We start from the raw sequence: 24,888 nt of genomic DNA, 5'->3' as shown, positions 1-24,888 counted from the left end.
CTTCCTCAAAACTTTCCGTGTTGATACGCTTTGCGCCGGCAGCGGGCAGGAAGGGTGTCGCGGTGAATAAACGCTTTATTCTTACTTCCCACTTCTAGACTTTCGACAAACTTTCTTTGGTGGACATACCACACCAAGACTAGACGAAAAGAAAAAAGAAAGAACGACGACCTCCAAGCCAACTAGCTCGGAGTTGGCTGCCGCGTACCTTTAGCCATTTTCTTTTCACACACTATAGATGCGCTCATCGATAAAACCCGTGACCTTGTTTTTTTTTTTTTCCTCAGGACCTTTCGTCCTTCCATATCGGGCACAAGCGTTGTTTACGTAGCGCGCGTCGACTTGCCAGCGACGACTAAAAGAACGGAAGCTGTCCATCAAACTTGGCGACGGTTACTTCCGGAAATCTGGGATGGCCACAACCACGTTTCGACCGTGAGCTTATCATCCCGCTTGCTTCCGTGAGAGCTTATCGCTTTTCCGCCCTTCTTTTATGTCACCCCATTGGTCCCGTTCATACCCTTTGTATGAACATAATCGAGAAAAAAAAGAACAAAAAAAGAAATCAGGTGGTTTAGTGATCCTAACTCTGGCTTTTATGGTATGCCTATCAGTGGCTGAACACTAAAAGCCAAGCGGTAAGTTAGGAAATAACGCCTAAAATACCCTTCTATGTTGGGTATGCAGTGACGTCATCAGCGTCGCCATATTGTAGTACAGCCAACACGGCGAAATGCTAGGCTTATTTATATCCGCTTAACTCCAGCAGCACAGTGGATTACAAAGACACAGTGCTACAAAAGGGCGTACGTGACGCCTTGCGAATACTTCCTATAACTCCGCGAGCGCCTTTTCACACCGGAAGAAGTGACTTCGTAGTAAAAAAAAAAAAAAAAAGTTATGGGAATAACCTTAACTGAGCATCATATTCCTTATCCTCAATGGTCTTCGCTTTGAAGAATGGTAGTGAGGACGTTACTCTCGTCACTTGTTGGCGCCGGCTATTCTCAGCCACTCAAAAAGTGGTGCAGATGTTTTCGACGAGGACGTCCAGCCTACAGCACGGCAACGGCATAGAAAGAAAGGCAAGCAGCTGACCGCGTCGTGCGTTTTTCCACGTGGTTGGGAAATATGGAGTCAACCGACACCAGCCCCATGCTACTTATGGATGACTGTCATTGCAAATACGAGTACTAAGCCAAGTAGCGGCTTAACAGCAGTCAAGTTATAGCCATACCTACCCCCCTCTTACCATCGTGCGCTAAGCACTTCAACCGCTCTGGAAGAACAGCGGGTCATTGAAAAGTACAAGATCCAGTGGCTTTAAAAAAAATAGTGAATGAAGTGCTCGGAAAGGGTGCATGGTCATTCTGGACACACAGCGCGAACTCACATCTGGCCAATTCCGCCATGATGCCTTCCTTAAAAAGACCACTTTCTTGACTGTAAAACTAGCCTTCCCACAACAAAGTTCACCACGGTAATGACAGCGAAGCCCAACTTTAATATCAGCATATATGTCGTTCCTATTGGCGCATAAATGTTGTTTACAGCATAGTTCGTATGTTTCATATGAAATACGTTGATCTGACTCCCGTGATGAAACCGCACGCTGTGACAGCCGATGCCGGCGTTACGTGAACAAATCATCACTGCGACGAAGTGCACTTGCGCACCAGCAAAAGTGGCAAGTGAAGCGCGTCCGCTCTGTCTGGGCTCCTAAAGGGCATCATGGTAGAGTTACTCGGCAGTGAAGTACGCCGTGTGTATCCTGCACAAGAGGGGGGTGAAGACCTGTTGCTTCTCTTCCTGCAGTACAGAGAACTGGGTGAGTCAGTACGGGCCAAAGTAGCAGCGCAAGTAAAGAATACAAGGACAAGGACGTGACGCTGAGGTGACGACCATAGACTTGTAACTGAATCTCGAAAAATATGAATAGTCATCAAGTAATTATGCATACGCTGTTCATATACGTGCGCATAAATCATGTACAGGGACTTGGGTAGATGCTCACAAGATATATCAAGGCCACCCGGTCAATGAATAAGAGCGGTAGATAAGCTGATAGATGATGATTTGTAATGGGGACCTCTTTGAAACGGGATGGCGACCAATAGTCAGCTAGCCTGCGTGACCTAATCAGGTTTTGCTATATTGGAGTCTAGCATTTTACCTATCTCTACTTTACCTCGTAATGTTACCTATGCCTGTAACGACCTCGGCTTCATTGTTTCCCTGCTTCTTTTTTTTTTTCATGTTTCTTGCTTATTTCGACCGCTGACAATTTAATGCTTCAATCAGCTCTGAAGGAGAGCGCCTCTGGAAAGTGGACGTCACCTATGGTTTTGGCCGGGGGAATATCTGGGTATTCCATTACATCGTGCTCAGTCGTCCCCGCTTTCTTTTTTTTTTTTCTTTGCAACAGACACACACCTGTTCCGATTGCGAATACTTGCTCCTGTGTGTTTTTGTCCTCAGACAGAAAACTCGTGCCTCAAAAAGCAAGGCCTTTGTGTTATATCTTAAACATTTTGTGCCCTGGTATCTTGTTTCTGTCTTCTGTGTTTTTTTTTTCATCCTTTGCATTCAATTTACCATATTTGTTTCTCTAACTTTCTTTTTAATAACTAACAAGCCGCTGTGGTGTTGGGCTGCTAAGCACGAGGTCGCGGGATCAAATCCCGGCCACGGCGGCCGCATTCGATGGGCGCAAAATGCGAAAACAACCGTGTACTCAGATATAGGTGCACGTTAAAGAACCCCAGGCGGTCCAGATTGTTCCGGAGACCCCCACTACGACATGCCTCATAATCAGATCGTGGTTTTGGGCACGTAAAACCCCATTATTTATTTATTTTGTAGCTAGCAAGCCTGCTGTTCCGTCTCTGGCCGTGTCAAAACACCACCATTTCGGAATGTGTCCAGGGGCGCTATAACGTAAAGCTATTCCAAACTTATCTATTCCGATTCCTGCAATCAGCCAACCACGATTGGTCGAAACATTTTTGGGGCGCTTCCCAACTTCGCCTGTCTGTCACGCGACGTCACGAAAACCGCGATAGCTCCCCGTCTGATATAACGTGTACACACTGATTATGCATGATTAAACAGCACAAAAGAAAAATAATTATTCCTGATTCGACGCCTTTTCACCATTAGAGCTCTGCTATCGGTACAATGTTTTCGGGCTGCGCCCACTTCGCATGTCTGTCACGCAACTTCACAAAACCACGAAAACTCACCACGTCAAAGTGACGTGTACGCGAAAAAAGATGCATTAATATACCGAACAAAACTGAAAATTTTTCTGAATAGCCAGAGACTGCCCCGTTCCGAAAGGAATAGAAGATGGCTGCCCGCCGATCGCTCAGGCCCTCGCTACCCGCACCTGTCGGTGAGCATGTATTTATTTGCACATGATAACCTTTTTGCGTGGCCGTAAAACGTTATTGAGCCCTTTCGGCACGTATACGGCATCGCTCTGCCAACTCTTCCTTGCTGAGGATCTGTTTCAGCGGCATTCTTATCCTTCCGTTGCACTCCGCCGCGATTTTAGACCAATCGGAGAAGCCGGTACCACCCTCTTCATGCGGTTATCTATTTTCACTGTGCTGGCTCAGCCCCATCGAAACCCTCTTCACTAGAGCGTGCTCCTCGCCTCTTGTCAGCCAATTAGATAAGAAAAACGGCTGAGTGTAGACAATGTTATTCGTTCTGAAAGCGAGCAAAGGTGACCTCCTATAAACGAGGAGAGGGTTTGATTGGGTTGTTCAGACAACGCTGCGGGTCACCGCCCGATGTTTGCGTTGGTGGTTACGTAAATTTGACGTCAGGAGATTGTAATAAAAACACTTTGGAATGGCCTTACGTTATAGCGCCCCAGGATCGAAACACTGAACCAGTATAGCGTAAATTTGCGTTTTGCTCGGTTCTATTCCTTCTGCATCATAAACCGTTCACAACCGGCCAATCCCGCTGATCGCGGGGGCGGGGCACGGCTCAGACCATTAACAAAATTCTAAAAGGAATAGGGTCGATCGAAATAGAATCGTTGCATGATCCTGCCCTGGCTGGCCTGACTTCGTCGGAAGATCGGTAAACCTCAGCTGCCTGCGGTCTCGGCGTCCTTCTTGAGTGCCACGGCTCAGTATGGGAACCCACACGGCTCTACAAGGTAGTTAGATGAGTGCTCACCTGCTGGCGGGCCTCCAGCGCCACGGAGTCGAGAAACGCCGGCGTGGCAGGGTAGAGGGCGCTGGCGAAGGCGAAATCCTGCCAAATCATGAGCCCCTTGCGGTCGGCCATCTCGTAGAACAGGTCGGACTCGTACAGGCCGCCGCCCCACACGCGCAGGAGGTTCATGTGCGCCGCTGCGGCGGAGTCCAGCAGCGCCTCGAGCCGCTCACTGGTCACGCGGTCCGGGAACGCGTCGGCCGGCAGCCACGCACTGCCCTTGGCGAACAGCGGCAACCCGTTGACCCGAAGGAAGAACGGTTGCGCCTACGGGCGCGGCCGGGGGGACTTAAACCTTCTTTGCGTACCCTTTCGGCAGGTAACGTAAAATTGGTGCGTGGATATATTTTGTTGTCTTAATTTCTCCCAGCGATCTCCAATCTCTAGCTAGCGCAAGAGAGGGGTAATTAGAGATCGCAGGGAGAGGCATTCGTCCTGCAGTGGACACAAATATAGGCTGATGATGATGAATAAACATCAATTGATCTTGAGAACAATTGAAAGAGAAGTGAGGGAAAAGGCAACGCTACGTGCGGCTCTTTCATATCGGATATTTCGGATATCAGTATAACGAAAGGAGATATAACAAGCTATCGGATGCTTGTTCATTAAACATTAGCTGGGCAGGCTTTATACTAGTGGGATTTATACGGCTTCAGCAAAACTGAATATGCACGAGGCAAACGCCACCACATGCAAGAGTAATATCCCCAGCATACGACCACGGCAAAACGGCAGTATTCTGAATCGCCCCACACAGTTGAACATATTGGCATTGAAACTTACCGTCGCTAGTGGCTAAGCGAGTGCCAACACTCCTTCGGCCATAGGATGCGCATTCGCTAACTCGATTTTTTTCCCGACAAGCAGCGTAAGGAGAAATATGAAACAAAAGCAGTTATTATAATTAAGCTTTTAACACGAGAGTGTTTTATACAGGGGTCGGCCATGAACTTCCTTTACAGGATGTAACGGATGTGACGTTCGGCGCCAACTAATAAAAAAAGTTTTTAGGCGAAATCCTTAGATCTCTATTTCAAGGTAGCCTTGTGAGGTACAGAAAATATCACGTGACGATAACAAACTTATTTAATGATTGATGAGTGATTGGATTAAGGTGGATTAGAGTGGAATAAGGTCGATTAAAGTTGATCAGGATGTATTAATGAAGATTAAGATGGATGAAGGAGAATTAAGGTAGATTAGGGCGCATTAAGGTACATTAGGGTGGATTAGGGTGGATTAAGGCCGATCAAGGTGAATTAGGGTGTATTTAGGTAAATTAAGGTACATTAAGGTCTATTAAGGTGGATGAAGGAGGATTAAGGTGGATTAGGATGGATTAAGGCGGATTAAGGTCTAATAATTTGGATTAAGGTGGATTAAAGAACATTAGGGTGGATTAAGGTAGATTAGGGAGGTACAATGTGGTTTAGGGTGGATTAGAGAGGATTCAGGTAGATTAAGGTGAATTATAGTGGTCTTTACAAGGCTTTCGCCTTCGCGTCTCTTAGGTGATAGCTGAGGACACCTTGGACTTTTGCTGACAGGAATGGTGCCGCCATCTAGGATCGGTAAGTACTGCATCGTGACACTAACGAGCGCCGACAGGGAGCGCTACGGTAGTCGCAGCGCAACGGAGGCTCCAACGCGGTATAGTCTGGTGTTGGCACTTTCCGCACATGGTTTATCTTTCGCGTCGGATTAGCCTGTGGCACCTCGTCGCCTACGGAGTACAGCTTCAACATGCTTCAGCAGTGCCCACACACCGCCTACTGCTTCGCTTGCGATGGCAACAACTAAGAAAACGACTACGCTAAGCGGCGAAGAAAGGCAACGGCCTTGGCGGGCGAACCTAGCTTTGGTCCGGTGAGAGACACGCCAGCGTGAAGCAGAAAGCCTTCGCGCGTTCGCGGCGCACGCTGCAAAATCTGCCACTCGCATTCCTAAAGCTGAGCGCGTCGCAACTCAATTGGCTGCCCAAGACATAGTAGGACCAAAACGCTCGTACCGTCGTCGAAGCGACTCGGCAGCTTAACGCCACTCGCTAAAACAGGACTCCGCGCGCCAAGTAAACCTACAAAACGGTCGCCGGCCCACAAATCGCGCTCCTTTCGCTGCATCGGACCGTAAGTTCACGAAGCAAACATGCAACAGCTTCTGTGAAGTTTCACTTTCGTGTTCTACCGATTCCTACAAAAGAAGGATCAACCATAATTTTGCACTTATTCACACACAAAAATACATCAGAGATTATAATCAACTGCACACTGAGCGATTCTTTCCATCTGTCGCTCAGCCAGGATTTTGGAGCGTCGAAATAGTCACTGTACCAATAACGCCTGCAGGCGCTCTCCCGTCTCATTATCGAATGAATCTCGCTACACTACCAGAATGGTACGCACTTGCGTTCGTTACTTGTGGTGGTCTAGTGCTTGGGCCAGTTAGTGAAACAAAGATTTGTTAGCCCGTCGTCCTGCCCTTCTTGTCATGCCTCGTCTTGTCGGTTTTTACCCACTCGCCGTAGCAACTGACTCCAGCTTATCGGTAACAAACATCAAAATCATCGTTATAGCACCTAATTAAGCGACGCCACATTAAAATATACGTCCGAAATGCGCTCCGTATGGTTGAACCTTCACGAATCGCCGACCGCTCACCCGTGCTATTCACGAGCGGTTCCTGTATCAGGTCCACTGTGCGAAAACCGATGCTCCTGGTGATGGTGGCGGTGTCACTGCCCAGAGACAAGGAGACGGACAGGGTGTACAACCGGTGTCCTCCGTACCCGTTGGGCCACCAGGGCTCGATGGCCAGGTTCTACAAGCATTCAATGTTCAAGAAGCACATGAAGGCCGACATTCATTCATTCATTCATTCATTCATTCATTCATTCATTCATTCATTCATTCATTCATTCATTCATTCATTCATTCATTCATTCATTGCTCATACTTTCAAGACCCGTATACCCTATAGAGAAAGAATTGGTAATGCAGGAAAATACGCATAAAAACAAAATATAAGACTAACATGTGGCCTGGTAAATGTTTCTCTTGAAGTTTGGATCACCCGGAACCACCTTCATGATAAGTGATGAAGCTGGCTCCAGTCGATAGTGGTTCCGCATTAGCTTGAGCTGCAGCTAAACACTTCGTGCTTATTCTTCCTGGCGCTCAGATGCAATCTCTAATAAAATATAGAGCCGTACAAAAGAGAATAAATTTTCTTTAAGAAAAATATATATCGCATAAATGACCTAAACATAAACTTTCGATCGCAGGCAACAAACAAAACATACTAAAAACTTCGTGCCCTCAAATTTATATTCATACATGAATGCAGTTTTCCTACCTCGTATGTTCCTTTCACTTGAATCGCCGTATGGTTGCATGCGAATCGGCTTCAACGTTCTCACTTAACGTCCTCACTCAGTTCCATAAGACACAGTGCTGCGCGGCGGGCGCACGAGAGACTTGCCTCTGGTATTCGTAGCCGGAATCTGTAGTGCGCGCCGAGCTGGTTGTTCGCGGACACCGATATGTTCTTCTTCACGGTCAGGCGCTCGTCGAGCACCAAACTGAGTAGCAGTCGTGTCTTTCCACTGAACGCTACTTCGAGGAACAGGCCCACGTCCAGCGACCATCTTCTCGGCCTTTCCCCGCTGTTTTGCGAGCCTGTGAGTGCGCGGCGTGAGAACGATAAAGGAGCCATTTCACTCCCCCCTCCCCCTCCCACTCTACTAAGCCACCATTCTGTCTAACGGGTGTCTATCAATGACAATGTTGCTGCGTTATGTGAACCCTGTAGTAAAATACCTTCCTTCGACCTCCTCAACCTATAAAAGGTTGAGGAAGTCGAAGGAAGGTATTAGTCGTAGGAAGGTAGTCGAAGCATTATTTGCGTCGGACCAAGCACTTTGAGGTGAGCAGGTTCCTGTCTAGCTTTTGTTTCGGGCCTCTGCCATAGAAAGAAACATATATGTGTCCGATAGCGTATTTGAGCCCGAGTCCCCCACGCAATGACCTGTGATCTAGCCACTAGGCTCAAGATGCATGGATACCATGGATACTTCATGGATACAGACCATTGGAGCGTGCGGCAGTGCGCCACGTCACACAGCGACTCAATTTGCTTAGAAATTCGAGAGCACGTGCATGCGAAAGTTTCAATTACGCCACCGGTGCAGGAATTAAATGTGCGAGTAATTGCCAACCATATCATGCTCCTTCGCTTGCGTCATGTCGCATATAGTAACAAGTTGCTTACAAAAATATGTGGGCAGCTTTCACTAGTGATGCAAGGCTGGAGTAAACAGCGGAGCTGGTGATCGACCTAGCTTCTTCCAGGTATTACTACGCTTGGCTAAGTTTTGCTAGGAAATGCGAAGTGCACGGTGTTCCGAATCGGCTCGCCGCCGACGCGCAGATTTTCGCTTGGCCGCTCGACGCGCTTCAAAATGAGCGGCTTCTTCGGGTGTCCGGATATTCTTTGGTCGTCCCATGTCAAGGCTACATGTACTCTGAGTCAACGAGAGTTCTGCAGCCGTTGCGGCGGCTCCGAGCTTTATCTTCCTGGTGACGTCACGGCCAAGCTGCGCCTGTGCACTTGCCGGGGCGTGGCTGGTCGAAACCTGCGGAGCCGCCGCCAGAGGCGCCTGCTGCAGTCACGGATACCGCGCGCATTCGGCGTGAACGCGGGAAACGGGGAAACGCGAACGGCGTCGGCAGCAGTTCTGCGCGTTGCCTCGTTGGTGCTGTTGCAATTTATTTCTATCTCTCTCCCGAACATAGCGCGCACCGCACGCAAGCTCTCCTTCCCTCTCCTTAACGTCCCTTGACAAGGCAACATGTGCACGGCACGAAGAGGAGGCGAAGCACTTGCCACTCCGCGAGGTAGTTGCTAGGCAACGCGCGGTAACGTCATCGCCAGGAGCAGTTTTTGTTCGCACTACGCGGCGCAACCAAGAGGTTAAACAGCTCTGCTCTTAAAAGCGAGAGCGCACCACCTTACCCCAACCTTCACCTGTGGCAGCCAGCACATTATACGGAATGTGACATTCTGCCCCCTTCAGGATCCGCTCGTGTCGTAATGAAACAGGTTGGAACGTTTCCTTACAGGAGTACAATACATGTCGCCATGCCATCGTCGTCGATGCGATCAATACATTGTCGTCGTCGTGCCTTCACTTTGCCTTTGTCGTCTCACACACACGTTCGGTTCAAACACACAGAGTTGCTTGTCTTACGCGGAAACGTGGCGCCATCTGGTAATACTTTGTGAAACCCCAAATAATGCGAGATAGCCAACTTCTTGCAAGGTACTTCACATTACATTGATCCCCCAGTGCGAGGTCAGCATACTTTTTTTTTGTTTAAGTAAAACTGTTTATCCCCCCTTTCCTCCGCACCGCTCTTTTGGCGATGAAAGCTTGCGTGATGGCGACCGAACGGCGACGACGTAGAGACAGGCAGGTGAGCGTTTCCTCAATACGAGTTTTAGCGTATAGCGTAGACGTGGAACATGGCACCCAAAGTCGTTGTTTACTACAACCTTGTAACTGTGGGATTAGAACGGCATAGCGTTGTACGACTAACTCTTCTCGTCGAGAAATAAGCTTTTAAAAAAATCACAGCATATCCACGAGGTGAATGATGATGATGGGGCGAAGCTCCGAAGGGATCATCGGTAAACCGTGAATACTCCGAGTAATTCGCCCAGTATATGATCAAGTAAACACGTGAGAAACAGTGTGTGTATATATACAATACGTTTTATTTTCTTAGACGCTTCTTATTAGATGCTTGGTTTGCGCGCGCCGCCGCCGCCTTCCGTGCTCTCCGCTCCGCAGCCTTGTCTTCCATCAGGCGACTCCGAGCGAAAGAGATATCGCGCCAAGAGCGAGCACCTTTTATTATAACACCCCTAGCGGCAACCCGTCGCACTACATTGTAGGTTTTCTCATCAACTATACGAATAACTAGCGCCATCTAGTGACATTATATACACTTTATATATATATATATATATATATATATATATATATATATAGAAAGATCGGCACTTACGCCATCTTAAAACTACAGGTGGCTACATACTACATCGGAGGAAGGACAGACCCACGCCCTAAGGGGCTTCGCCCCTAAAATATTTCTACGTGATGAATACGTCACTTCCGCGCCTGATATCTATTGCGGCAATCGCTTAACTACTCTAGGCATCAAGGGTATACAGTAAACGGATTTTTGTACGGTTTGGCACGGTTTTGTTGAAAAGGCACAATGTGGCTCCCGTATCGTTCCGAGGCCTAGTTGAGTTGGCTGTACGATTCGCTATGTTTACTTATGGCATTAACTACATAACTGTCTAATTATTCCGCTTATATTTCAGTCAATTATTAAACCACCGCTTCATATATAAAGTACGCATGTCACTGTTTATATTTTAGTTAGACAGCAGAACTGACCATGAGTAAATTATTTCATATGGTCTAAACAATAATTATTTATTGCTATAATAACAGCCGATGACTAGTCCCTTCCGGTGGCAGTTACCAACCTTGCTCCTCGCTTTCCCTTTCCTGTGTATGTATTTTCAAATCAAATAATAATTATTATTATCACTTGCACGCCAAGAATACACGGTGACGAGAAGTCTTCTTTCTGGGGTTTTACGTGCCAAAACCAGTTCTGATTATGAGGCACGCCGTAGTGGAGGGCTCCGGATTAATTTTGACCACCTGGGGTTCTTTAACGTGCACTACAACGCAAGCACACGGGCGTTTTTGCATTTCGCCTCCATCGAAATGCGGCCGCCGCGGCCGGGATGGTGACGAGAAGTAACAACCACCTTCGAAAGAAGTTTTATTGAGTAATCCGAATGCTGCCCAACATCATCGTGAAGTTTCCTACAGTACTAAAGGGACTATGTTCCTTCCATGCGGTAGCATGCTAGGAACACCGGGGAAATGGGTTACGGATAGAATATTTTCCGAGACAGGTACGACATATTGAGGACGCCTTTGATGACCAAAGTTACACCAGTCACGATAGCTTTGTCTTTACTGAAACGGCCTGTAATATGCTGCTTTTATTACATTAACAATTATCAATTGCTAATAGAACGTGAGTACTCATACTAGGGTACACAGTTAAATCAAACTAGCACAAGTACCCGTTATTGACTGGATACGTGTGTACATAGTGGTCCTAAGACTGGAGTGTACTCAAACAAACTTAAATCAGAATCTGACAAGCAAAACACAGGCAAATCAGTTCAACAATATTTCCTGGTGACCTTGAACAACTCACCAAGCCGTCGAGTTCTGACTACCATGTCACGTATGACGAGGCCGTCGTACATCTCGATGACAATGTCCTTCCTGAATAAAACGCACACACACATAAAAGGCGGAACCATTCGTTAAGGTACGTTGCACTTAAGCTTAGTTTATTAAAGCACTGGGGATGTCCTGGTAGCATAGCTTCTATTATATTGTGCGCTATTTACACGCCTGGCATGTTATTTTAACGTCTCAAGTTGTACGCCCGTTATAGGGGAAGCCGCGCTCGAAAGATTTAAAATAACTTGGAATGCAATTTTTTTTTACCTGCACCATAAATCCGAGCACACGGGCTTTTCTACTCCATCTAAATGAAGCCGGCGGCAGGGGATCGAACGCACGACTTCTCGCTTAGCAAAACAAGGGCACGTTGGTTATTGAACTGCGACAGGTAAGGGAACTGTGACTGGAGAGACGCCCCGTATAATTACACATTTGTCCAGAACGGGCAGTCATAGTAACAACACCACATTACTATAGACGTTGGTCCTGTATTTTAGTCCTATGTCACGCATGTGATGTCGATTTCGCTTTTAGTATGTCATATGTGAGTCACTTTCTTGGTATCATTCTACCTTAGGTCTTTGTGAAAAAGGGGAGAAATGAATTGTAACGTTATACTCGATATGATTGATTGATTGATTGATTGATTGATTGATTGATTTATTTATTGATTGATTATTCTTAGCGCTTGTTCTAAAGCCATGAATCTTCTACGGCCATTTAGGTCTAATCAGTCGCAGATGCTGACAACCGCATAGTACGCTCACCAGATTCCCTGCGTGGGGAACGCCGGTGCCATCTCCCAACTGAAGGAAGCCTGCGCCTTGCGCACTTGGTTCACGCTGCATTCACCGCGCTGGCGCACAGGCGGGCACTCGGGCGGCACTTGATGGCCCTTGCTGAACACGCGCGCACGTTCGCGCGCATGCGCCACGGCTGAGGTGAACTCGACGCTCACGTTGTTGTAACCCACCTGCACGGGCAAACCGCGCCGCGAGACGCACTCCCGTCACGGCGTGGGATCTCACTCACGTCACGGTGTGACCACCGATGGAATCTATGTCGCAACAGTCTACTCAAGCACTGCTTGCCTGGAGAATGTTTCTCTCTCACTCGTTCTTCATTCCCCCCACCAGTTCCTCATTACAACAAATGCACTTTTGCATCTCCTCTTGGCAGCCTCCCGCAATCGCAGTGTGCAGTACAGCCCGAGGCTATTTGCAAGTGAGCAATTTAGGGTTGATTGAGCTAAACAAATGTCCACCAGAACAACGAATTTATCTTGTGAATAAACGAATACACACAGGCGAAGAGAAATGCACTGGTTGGCAATTTCGTTTTTTTTTCTCTCTCTCTTTCTCCCTCACTGAGTCTCCCTTCGCGCCTCCAGCTGTTACTGCGTGTGGCACTCGTGCAGCTTCACTTTCCAGTGATTGTATAATAAAGTTATGTATGAGTCGGCGCCTGCCCTCACTTCTACCCTGAATGGCGTCGTTGTCAGCGCGCTTAACTCGTACCTTGATATGCTGTTTGATGTCGAACACGTAGCGCACAAACATGTTGTCTGTGTCTCCCACGGGCACATCGTTCACGTAGACAGTGGCCACAGTGTCGATACCGTGAGCAACGAGCAAAATCCGGCGGTGCTGCGTCTGCTCCTCTTTCACTGAAACGTGGCAATAGCAGACAGAATAACTTGTATCGCGGCACCGATGACAGTTACATTTAACTTCGTGGAACAAGAAAAAAAAACAAGTCCGTGGGGCTGCCTGTATACTGTTAGGTCAACTGAGGGGGCGACGATTAACTGTCGTCAGCGGTATCCTCCAGCGTGACCTTCAAAGCGGCGTTCGCTTTCCGATTACGCCGAATCGTCTAGGACAAAGCTAAGCAATCCGTCTGTCGCTGCTCTTTCACATGATACCAGCGCATTATGCATTGTTAAAGATCCTGTATTCATGGACACCGCTTTCACAGTAGCGTTGCACAGCGTCTCAATTGTCCAACTGTCCAACCAACCGATGTTTCGTTTTCCGTCTATGCTTCCTCATTCGTTCACGTTTGCTTTGAGGTCTCCCACTGTGACTCAGCAAGAAGGCTTCCCGACTGCGCAGAACCATTGAGCTACGAATTACGCCGACCTTCTGGTCAATACACAAAGCATGTGGGAGAAGTATTCATTGTCGTGCAGGCTGCATCTTTGCGTGCTGCTTTCGACGCGAGCGTCACAGTGACGGAAAATATATATATACAACGAAGTTTTCCTTTCTTGCCTAATCTTTTTGTACAACACGTTTGCGTCACTTCTGCTAGTTGCCACTTACGCCGTTTTCCGTTTTGATAACCTTTCCACATTTACTCGTGGCAGGCTTATCGGTGATTGTTCTTCCCAATATGGCCTTCATTTATTTATGAATAACACTATTGCATATTCGTTAGAGTGGGTGGGGCGTACATTACAGTTGGTTTACAGGACGTTAAACATAAGTTAACAAGATCTTTAGTATGTGAAGCCTTGCAGTTCCGTGACCGAGTAGGTAATGTGACTAACTTACACCGAGTACTCACATTCGAAAGAGTGTGCCATGGAATTCCTCAAATTTGTTTTTGTTTTCCTATATTTCATTATTTAGTGACAGATATCAGCCTGTGATTGCTGGCCCTCAATATACAGGCTCATTATGTAACAGCCTTTTTACCAATTGCAATATCCTTTGCCTTATAATGAACAGCTTTAGAGAATAAATTAACCCAACGAACCAGGGGCGTAGCCAGGGGGGGGGGGGGGGGGGTCGAACCCCCCCTCGCACTGGCATAATTCAAGGAACCGGTGCTACTATCACAATTTCATTCCTGGGCGCTTCCGTTTGGGTTGGTAATTTACAGCGAATCATTTCTTCATATGGCAAAAAACTGTCACGGTGTTTGTCAAGGCTTTGACACTCTCTAAGGTTTTGGGCGAGAATGTGGCGGCCGCATTCTGAAGCAACAAATGCGAAAGCCGCATTTTAGATGAAGGCGAAAATGCTCGAGGCCCGTTTACTTAGATTTAGGTGCACGTTAGGTGATTTAGGTGCACGTTAGGTGAACACCCAGGTGGTCGAAATTTCTGGTATACATTTCCGCCACTTCCCTTAAGGTGCCGGTTAGGCCGCGCTCGCGCAGGATCTTAGGCTACGTTCACACTTGGTCTCAGAGCTGCCGGAAGCGGCAAAATCTTGCAAAAATCCACCCGCCTAGGCGGCAAACCAGGCAGAAAAACAAGCGGCGAGCCAAATCGGTCTCGGACAGATTTTTTCGCTATAGCGAAGCGGAAACGCGGCGGAAAGTCGTTCTGCTCGACCGGAAGCTACACTAGCATGTAAACAACCGGTCGTAAAATTGAACATGGCACCAAAAGTGCAGGCTGCAATGCTGATCGACGCGATCAAGAACCACCCCTTGCTCAACGACAAGAGCGGTACTAAAACGTACTGTCAGCAATACTCGCGATAGTATTCAATGTCGCGCGACCGGAGGTGCGGCAACGAAGCCTTAGCGTGACCCAACTTCTCGCGCTTTTGCAAAGCCAGGCGAACCCACCACCACAGTTTCCGAGGTGTCCGCGTCTTCCGTTTATTCATTGTCCATTTCTAGAAAACAAGTAGGTAGAAGTATAAAAGCCATTTCTTCTTCCACTTCCATGGCACACAATAGTTAGGCAGATTCCTCGTTGGAGCTCCATAATTCTCCTCGCACGTGCACGGTATGTTGCAGAATTCGCCGGGTGCTTTTCTCGTCGCGACGATAGATTGGGAGCGTAGGTCTCACGTAGGACGCGCAGGCTTTGGCGAGCCCCAACACAAGGGCCAGCCCGGGTTTTAGCTTTGGTGTTCCCGTTGCCGCTTTGGTGTCCTGGAGGCGCCGACAATAATACGAAATGATGAAAGGTTATTACAACTTGTAAATAAATACTATTAAAGAAATTTAATCACGCCTAGGCACCAACCTGTGACTCAGCGCTACCGCGCCCGTGTGAGGAGAATTACGGAACGCCAACGAGGAATTTACCGAAGGTCGCAGATGACACGCGAAGTTGCGCAAAATGATCACTTCTGATGACGGGTGGGTCAATGAATGAACATACCTCTCGAAATAATGCGATAATGAGCGCCACCACGCTGACAAAAGTACGCAGACTAGATGGATGTATGGACGAAAGCGGCAGCGGCGGTAGCAAAACAAATGTGAACAACTTGGACATGCGCGGAAAAGATTTTCCGGCCGCTTTGGCCTTTCCGCCCGCTTGCCGCTTCCCAAGTGTGAACGTAGCCTTAGTCTGCGCGCGAAACGTCTCTTGTTTCAGATTGCGCCCCTACGGAAGGCTGGTAGTTACTGTTGTGTTGAATCCCATACCAGCAATGTACACACAAAGGGGTTTATGCCAGCAGTGAAATTCCACCGACTCGCTACAGAATGCACGGAACAGACAGCCGACAAGCATGGATTACTGTTGTGCTCAGTATACAGCGTAAGTAAAATCTTGTTGCAGGCGCTGACAGTTCTCGTCGGAGTTTACGCGTCCTGAGAAATTGATTATGTGCACTATACACTGAACAAGACCGGAGTTCATTCCTGCATCACTAGTACAGCAAACAGTCGAGATTCTGTGAGGTACGAGGCCGCTTCCTGTTTGCACCGGCGTAAGTGAAGCAGAAATGAGTTGCACGCACTAGAGCACTGCACGGGCTCGGGCTTACCCGAAAGCCAGGGCCCGGCCCACGGGCCGGGCCGGGCCGGGTAGAGCAGTTTTTTCACGGGCTCGGGCCGGCCTCGGGCACTGCATGTGCTTTTTGACCTGGGCCCGGGCTGGGCTAGGGCTTTCTGGGGGTGTGCATGTAACGTGCTGCGAGTTATCCTCACGCGTCTCGACTTTGAAAAACATGTCTTTTTCGGTCTCGGGCCGGGTTCGGGCCGGTTTCGAGCCGGGCTGGGGCTGGGCTCGGGCCGGTTTCGAGCCGGGCTGGGGCTGGGCTCGGGCCTAAGGTAAAGGGGTGGCGGGCCGGGCCGGGCGGGTAACGTAGAAAATATACGGGCCCGGGCCGGGCCCGGGTCTCCCCACAAATTTTTTGGTTGGGCTCGGGTGGGCAGCCCAACGTAACAACGGGCCCGGGCCGGGCCCGGGCTTAAATAATCGGCCCATGCAGTGCTCTAGCACGCACTACTTAAAACGCGTACATATGTCATATCTATGCTGTGCGCTGAAATATTCTGTACAATTCTGAATCTGTTGACGTAAAGGCAAATGACGGCTGCACGCTCGCACACAACGGAAGACACAGCGGCCCATACACTTGCCGCAGAAAATGCAACCCTCTCGTATGAGGGAGCAGGGCGACGAAAGCTTCGGGAAAAAAAAAGCCTTACGCGTTCTTGCGCGTACTTAAGTTTTCTAGCGCAAAGACGCAGCGAACAAGCTATTGCTATGGGAGTAGGTATAGCCTGGTCAAGCATGCATTTTCACCTGTATAGCCGGCCTTGACTTGTGAAACGCACTTCGCCCCGACGAGGACGACGCCATCTACGCTTAACGAAGATTAACAATTAATGATGTCTTCTCCAATCGGGCGGGTCGTCTCAATGATGCGTTTTCGAAGACGGGTCGATTCAGTGGCGTGATGAGAGACCGTTGCTCCTAACGCCCCTGTACCTGTCATACTTTTTACTTCATTTCTTCACAAGCACACGCGAGAGGGAGGGGGGAGGTCCCATGTCGTTGATATACATGTATAGAATCTGCTTCAACTACCGATATTTAATATCGATCACGTCACGTAGAAGAAAGCAGACGCTTGCCCCCCCCCCCCCCCCCCGAAAAATATTTCTGGCTACGCCCCTGCAAGGAACATAAACATTTCAACCCCCAAGAACAAAGTTAAATACATGACTATGATGAGGCAGCTATCGTTGATCGGGGGATAAGGAACAGTTGGCTCCCGTTAAAAAAAATCCGGTTACGTCGAATCTTTGGATATGCCGATCAAGGTACAATTGTTTGATTTGTTTCCCATCAATCTCAAGCTAAAAAATTTTTTTTAATCTGCTGAACACGAGCCATCTATTCGATTAAGCCCAACTTCCGTGATCATCGCCAATACTTGCTATGCTAGATGCAGGAGAGGCTCCACGCAAATCACATAATGCTTCTGTGGACAGCAACTATGGTAATGTCGATTATCTGAAAACATGCCAGACTATCCCCACGGGAACAAGTACTTGCGAAGGTCCTCGCGTGCATTTGCAGTCTGATAAGGATATTGAGGGCACTGTCGAAGAGCCACATGAACAAGTGGCGCTTACACGCTGCACCTGATAGTGTTCAAAACAGGGTCAAAGCAAGTGCAGGATTGATCAAAGGTGGCTAAAAATAAACTATCATGATTCAGAATAATCTAAAAGACAGGAATAATCAAGCATTAAGCGCATTAATTAACAGAAATTTGTTAAAATTGCTTCCATCATCAGCAAAGGCTTTGGCTCCATGTGCGAGGCGTTTCCCCGCCAGTTGTGCCTTATAGCACAGGTGTCAAAAAGGATGATGGATTGCTAAACACAAAATAAACACAGGATAAAACAAGATAAACACAAGTTAAACACCGGCGAATCACTTCTCCGCACTTCTCCAGCTTTCACGTTGAGTGGAAATGCATTACCGCCCAGTTTATACCATTGCATTAGCGTCGAGTTTTTTCTTTCTTGTTTTTTTTTATCAGTTTATATCAAGAGCCAGTTTCGAGACATACCACAGATTTGCAATGCGGCAGCAAGCAAACTTTACTGAGTGGCTCAACTGAATGTACAAACACCAGTGTTCTGAATCATCTAGTGCAATAATGTATTTTCTTACACGTGCGTCTTGAATCTAACACTTAGTGCACCTAGAATAGTGAATTTCCTTTCTTTAGGTTATGTTAAGACAGATTTTCTTTGGTTCCTTCACGTTCGTTTTAACGAGTGTCTACTGTACTTACTGGCGTACTTTATCCTGAAGCAGTCGACTGAGCATACAGAGATCAGGTACCGTTTGTTCACTTATCTTCTTTATCTACTTTCGGTAAATATTCGTTCATTGATCAGTAATTGCCAAAATTTGACACCTAGGAAGTGTTACAGTTTGCTACGCCATTAACTGTGAAAGGAGAGGGGCGGGGCGAGGGGGGAGTGATAAAAGCTCAGCTCCCGTAAGTCAGCCTGGTGTACACTTATCTTTTGCGTGTACAAAAGCTTAATTAATGTAAAGACACTTCGCTTCGCCGTCTTGCAAAATAGATCCACGGCTTAAACTACCCACAGCTAAAGGAGAAAACAGAACTGACCACGCCACAATGCCACGAATTACAAGTTTCGTAGCATGGCCTTTCAGATCAAGCAGCTCGAAGGCAGCAAATGTGTCAGCAATAACGACACGTGCTATCTAGAAGGTCATGATCTCAGTCAGTGGTCCTGTTTCCAGTCTCTTGTTTTTCATTGTGTGTTATCGATGCAGTACATGCAGCATTTATTTTATTTCGCGCTGATCGCCACGTGAAATGTTGACGCGGTAAAATAAGTGTGCGCAGGCCTGCTTTGCGCAGCAACTGCAGAAATGCCTCGTGAAGCTGATTGTCCACAAGAAAACGCACGTAATTTTTAGTTTGATCAGCCGGCATCCTGGCACATAACTATAGAGCTCTGTTTCTGTGCTCCGCCGCGTTAGAGTAGCAGTAGCTCGGTGCTTTGATGTTCATGAACGCCGCGTGTCACCATAACCATAGAAGAGAATCGTATACGTACGCTGGAAGTCCCTCGTGTACGTCCAGTTGTCGTGGCCGACCCAGGCGAAGCGCTCGTCGTTGTCGCGGTAGTAGGCGTCGCCGATGAGCTTGGCGCGCATCAGGTCTGTATACACGTTGCCAGGGACCACACCGGAGAAGTGGTACGCTGCGAGGGCGGCGCGATACATGTCCCCATGAGTGAGGTCCGCTCCTCCGACAAAGATATATGACTGAATCGTGATACCTGATGGCTTTTCGTACGGAACCAGTGCGATGAATCCTGAGTGTTGCTGCTATGCCTTTGACTTTCACAGAGACATGCACATCCTAACCCCGCCCTATCCCAATGGTTAAAAACCATTTCTGAAGTTTTACGTGCAAGAACCACAATCTGATTATGAGGCTCGCCGTAGAGGGGGACTCCGGATTAATTGTGACCATTGTGAGCGCCCGCGTGTGCCACCTGTCTCATCACTAGCGCCACCTACAGCGCTGTTACGCCGACTCAACGCCAAGCCCAAGCGAGGCAGGGCTCTCTCCCATTCGCTACGATCGCCGCCACGGACGGTCACGGTTTTTGGCGCGTGCCACTATGTTCTAATAAATAGTTCGTACCCTATTATTCTCGCCTCAGCCTTTACGCCTCAGCCATCACGCCCAGCCCTCACATCTGGCGCAGTCGACCCCTAACCTCAGCCAAGCCATTCAGCCACGGCAGCGCAAGAACGCCTTTCGAACGCCAGCGTCGAACGCCAGCAACAACGCCAGCGTCGAACGCCGGTCAGTACGCCTTCTCAACTGCATCCGTCATGGTACTTACGCTCTCACGCCGCCGAAGACTCACGCCTGAAGATACTCCTGCCATTTTACCGCTCGTCTGTGTAAAGCACGGCCGTCATATGAAGAGTCCCGTGAATGTTGACTAGCCCTAGTCGACAACTAGGCTTAGCGATCACTCGCCTAGTCTCCCGTGCGCCCAGCCTCGTTCCGCAACGCCATGCCGGGAATTGTGTGGCAGAATCTCGACGCGGTGACCATGTCGCGTCTCGGCGTCGACCTTATACGCGAAGAATTGGCCCGTCGACAGCTGGACCTCACAGGTTCGAAAGAGGAGCTCGTTCAGCGTTTGCAAGCCGACATTCAGCAGCAGCGTGAAGCTACCCCCCCGGTTGAAGCGAATGAATCCGCCTCGAACGCTGCGGCGTCTTTGACGCTGGACCCAGCCACTCTACAGAGCCTCACCATGCTGTTCCAGCAGCTACCTCGCCCTGCAACAACGGTGACGACACTGCCAGACCTGTCATCGTCCATCCCACAATTCGCTGGTTCGCAAAGCCACAGTGTCAATACATGGCTTGACGACGTACGACGAGTACAGCAGCTCGCCTCGTGGGACGACGCCACCACACGCCTGATCGCAGCTAGCAAGCTGAAAGGCACGGCGCAAGACTGGCATCTCGCGTTCGGCAACCAGTACAGCACCTGGGCCACGTGGAGTGCCGCCCTGAAGGACACATTTTGTACAGAATTGTCCCTCATTGAGTGGCAAGAGCAGGTCATGAGGGTAACCCAGGCCCCATCCCAAAGCTTGCACCAATATGCCTTTGCCAAGTTGAAGATCATTGAGCGTTGCCCCGTTAACCTTTCTGAGGCACAAAAGATTGACTACCTGCTGCATGGTTTACGGGAACAACACATCCTCGCCGCCATAGCAGCCAACAGGCCGCCCACGGTAGCTGAGTTTATTTCTACTTGCACCAGCCTCGACAAGAGTGCGCAACATCTGCACGCCAAAGCAAGCCCGTCACCATTTGCCAGTTCTGTTTTGCCGCCGTCGCAACCCTTTCGTGCCGCTAAGCCCGCAGAGCGCCAGCAGCCTCGCTCAGAACAATCGACACCACAGTCCTCCCGAGGAGCCACACCAAAAACGCGCATTTCAGAGCTGCCCGCCGAGCAACAAGAAGCTACTTATGCAGCTATTTCGGCACAGTATGGCGCTCCAGCTTTTCGTAGCGGTCAAGACCTGTCTCAAGCTGTCTGCTACCAATGTCATGCCTTGGGTCATCTTGCATCCAAGTGCCCTACACGCACCAGCCGCTTATCATCACCAGCGCCTCCAACCATGCCCAAGACACAGCAGCCCCCAGCACTGCACAGTGCACCCGTTCCGCTTGACGGCTCACAACAGCAATGCCCCTTCTTCAACGCAACTCTCAGTGGAGTCGGTGAGTGTGAAGCGTTTCCTGACTCTGGGTCCAAGGTGACATTAATCTCTAAAGCTCGTGTGCCTGCAAGCATGATCATCCCATGGACCGAGCCTCCACTCGTGGTGGTAGGAGGAAGCACAGTGCTACCTGTTGGTGCTGCATTTTTGAAGATATCCATCGGCCCAGCCACAGGAGTTGTTGAAGCTGCTGTTTTGGAAGATAATGTACTCCCCCTCATTCTTGGTGAGGATTGGTTCTCGGCAGCGCAGGCACGTCTCATCTTCGAGCCGCCAGAACCAACTCAGCTGCAGCATCGAGCCACGAACGTCACCATTACAGCTAGCCAAAAACTAGTCTCAAGAATGGCAAATGATGTGATCCCAACAAGGTCCGTCCTTTTTCCTGAAACCAGGCCCAGTTCCAAAGACTGCCTACAACGTGATCCGTTGCCGTTGCCAGAACAGCCACCATGGAAAGCGTTAGCAGCCCAAACGTTGCCCTCAAGTAGCGCTCCTCTAGTGTCAAACTTCCGCGCTTCCGACACGGCGCTCGTGCACATTCATCCTGACATTCCACCGGCTCGCGTTGACAGCCAGCTCGCCCTCACCCAGCCTCCCCTTTTGGCGCACTTCGACCCCATGGCAACCACAACGCTAACCACAGACGCTTCGCAGGAAGCCATTGGAGCAGTGTTATCGCAAATCCAAGACACCAGAGAATGTGTCATTGCCTACGCCAGCCGTGGACTTACGTTGGAGGAACGAAAACTGCACAGCAATGTATGGGAGTGTATCGCCGTGCACGGGGCAATAACTGTGAAGTTCCGCCAATACCTCCAAGGCAGAAAATTCTCTCTGGTCACAGACAACTGGACTGTTGCCTGCTTAACGTCCAACGTGCGGCCATCTCGTCGGTTCACTTCTATGCTCATGGACTTTACAGTAGAGTTCGATTTCACCGTGCGACATCAGCCAGGACGCCAAAACGTTGTAGCCGACCACTTGTCCCGTTTGGCAGGTGCTAACCATGGCTCAGCCTTCGAATCCAATGAGTTCAAGCGCTTCATGAGTCTTCATACCGTGGAGCTCCATTTCACAACTGCCTATCGACCTGAGGGCAATGGCTTAGTCGAGAGAAGCAATGGAACTCTCCTGGCAGCTCTCCGCAAGATCTGTGCAATGGAACCACTGCCATGGCCTACCAAACTTCAAGAGGCAGCATTTGCAGTAAACACGTCCATGAATGCCAGCACGAACTTTACGCCATTTCAGCTTCTCTATGGCTACGTACCGAAGATTCCACTCCAACACCATCCTCCGTTCGAGCACTCCGCCCTTGCCGAGCGCATCCTCGACACAACAGTGCAGCGCTCCGAAGCAGCCGCCAATTCGGAAGCAGCCCAAGGTGCACGCAAAGAGTGCTGCGACCGCAGCCACCGTTCTCACACCTTTACCGTCGGTGATATGGTCTGGGTGAGACGACAGGCTCCGGTTGCCAATGAGAAAATAGCACCTCGCTTCAATGGTATTTATCGCCTCTACAGAGCAGCAACAGCCTCAACGGCCCCAACGCACTCGATGTCTACCGAGCCACCTCGACGACTTTGTGCTCGAGTGAAGTTGCAGCGTTCCCGCGCATGTGTGTGGGAGTGGTATCGTGCGTGTGACAGTGTGCAGAAGCAATTGACCACGAGACGTGGTCAGTCAGACTGGGGTGGGATGTGAGCGCCCGCGTGTGCCACCTGTCTCATCACTAGCGCCACCTACAGCGCTGTTACGCCGACTCAACGCCAAGCCCAAGCGAGGCAGGGCTCTCTCCCTTTCGCTACGATCGCCGCCACGGACGGTCACGGTTTTTGGCGCGTGCCACTATGTTCTAATAAATAGTTCGTACCCTATTATTCTCGCCTCAGCCTTTACGCCTCAGCCATCACGCCCAGCCCTCACACCATCTGGGGTTTCTTTAACGCACACGTAAATATAAGCTCACGAGCGCTTTTGGCCCTCACATTCATTGAAATGCGGCCGCCACCGCCGCCGTGATTGCACCCGGGATCTCGAGCACAGCAGCGCAACATCATAGCTACTGAGCTACCACGGGGGTCTTATCGACAGCTGCAACCGCACTGAACACGTAAACACTTTCTGCAGGCACGCCGCAGTAGTGCCGCGTGCCTGCATTGCTTTTTAGACTGTCGTGCCTACGTACGGTAGGAGGACTAAAAAGCAAAAAAAAAAAAAAGGGGGGGGGGGGGGGGGCATGCCACTGATTTTCACATTAAACATTTCACAACATTAAATCACACTGATTTAATGTTGGCTGCATTGTCGAAGCGTCACCCCACTTCGAATGTAATGCTGTCAAACGGACTAGTTTGTCAGATTCTCGATTCATGTTACGAGCGCAATATAGACGGGACACAAGCAGAAGGCGCGAACACAATAAACGCAGGACGTGTCTGCGTCTTCTCTTTGTGTTCCGTTAAGTTGCGCCAGTAACTTGAACAAAGAAACTTCGCATATAATCAGCATCCGTAGCTTACTGTGAATCACGAATCAGCAGTGCAATAGTTCGAAGGCTCAGCTGTTGCCTTCGGAACTGCAACGTGGATTTACCATTCAACCGATCGAACATCGTAGCACTGCGCGTTCCATCATCGCTCGAAGTTAAAGACATTAGATTTTTTGTCGCGTTCATGCATCGATCCAGAGCATTCTTTTGTGCCACCTGGCGTTGTGCTCTGCGGTACATTGCAAGTGCGAATGAGTGTGCAGGACCTGAACAGCTTCCCAGAGAGCACAGTAAAGTGAGGGCGGGTGCGCAGGGGGTGGCCCGCGTAGATTAGAAAAGCCCCGGCTTATTATCTTCACCGACACGTACGTACATTTATTTCGATTGTACACCCTCCAGTCTCCGCTGAGGGGCAGGACGACGCACAGGGTCCTGGCGCACGCGGCCAGGAACGCGGCGAGACCCAGAAGCAGCGCTGGACGCCGGGGTCCCATGACCGGACCGTCTTCTTCTTGTTCTTCTTCTTGTTCTTGCTTCCAAACAATGACGCATACCCACTACGGGGAATTGGCCAAGAGCCAGACGGTGTTACAAATTTCATTGCCATAGCAATTATTAGGACACTCCAGGCGCATTTCTGCCGTCGGCGTCGCCGTCGTCGTGATGTTCCGTACAAAGTCCAAGGGCATAACATTGTTGCCGCGCGCCGTCTTCTGTATGTGCTAGTGAAAGCTTGCGAGGGGTGAGCCGACGATGGCGGCTCAGTCTCGCGCGCGCAAGGGAGGAAATCGAGTGGAAG

At 49.4% G+C, this 24,888-nt stretch overlaps 2 protein-coding genes across 2 annotated transcripts in view; both read right to left on the bottom strand.

Annotated features, from left to right (window-relative positions):
- LOC119456742 (beta-mannosidase-like) overlaps positions 1-4,487 on the bottom strand; it is a 60,772-nt gene extending 56,285 nt beyond the window's left edge. The window contains exon 1 of the mRNA XM_049669060.1: positions 4,195-4,487. Coding sequence (XP_049525017.1) covers positions 4,195-4,362 — 168 coding nt within the window. The 5' untranslated portion in view covers positions 4,363-4,487. The remainder of the gene's footprint in view (positions 1-4,194) is intronic.
- Positions 4,488-5,256: 769 nt separating this feature from the next.
- On the bottom strand, positions 5,257-24,585 carry LOC119456741 (beta-mannosidase-like). Its single transcript, XM_037718563.2, has 8 exons — positions 24,463-24,585; positions 19,391-19,537; positions 13,096-13,244; positions 12,346-12,551; positions 11,544-11,614; positions 7,714-7,910; positions 6,894-7,053; positions 5,257-5,279 (listed from the first exon to the last, which is right to left on the bottom strand). The coding sequence occupies exons 1-8, from the start codon at positions 24,581-24,583 to the stop codon at positions 5,257-5,259; spliced, it is 1,074 nt and encodes a 357-aa protein (XP_037574491.2). The 5' UTR covers positions 24,584-24,585.
- Positions 24,586-24,888: the final 303 nt, after the last annotated feature.

This window comes from Dermacentor silvarum, chromosome 6, assembly GCF_013339745.2.
Source record: "Dermacentor silvarum isolate Dsil-2018 chromosome 6, BIME_Dsil_1.4, whole genome shotgun sequence".
Classification (NCBI taxonomy): domain Eukaryota; kingdom Metazoa; phylum Arthropoda; class Arachnida; order Ixodida; family Ixodidae; genus Dermacentor; species Dermacentor silvarum.
Note: the sequence above shows the minus strand (reverse complement) of the source record. Positions and strands in the feature narration are given on the sequence as shown.

What these genes read in the sequence shown, in the direction of transcription:
- LOC119456741 (XM_037718563.2), bottom strand. Translation starts at nt 24,583, where the DNA reads ATGGGACCCCGGCGTCCAGCGCTGCTTCTGGGTCTCGCCGCGTTCCTG. An exon ending in TTCCCCACGCAGGGAATCTG is followed by an intron (nt 11,615 to 12,345) that starts GTGAGCGTACTA and finishes CGTTTTATTCAG; the next exon opens with GAAGGACATTGTCATCGAGA. An exon ending in TCCGGCTACGAATACCAGAG is followed by an intron (nt 7,054 to 7,713) that starts GCAAGTCTCTCG and finishes GAATGCTTGTAG; the next exon opens with AACCTGGCCATCGAGCCCTG.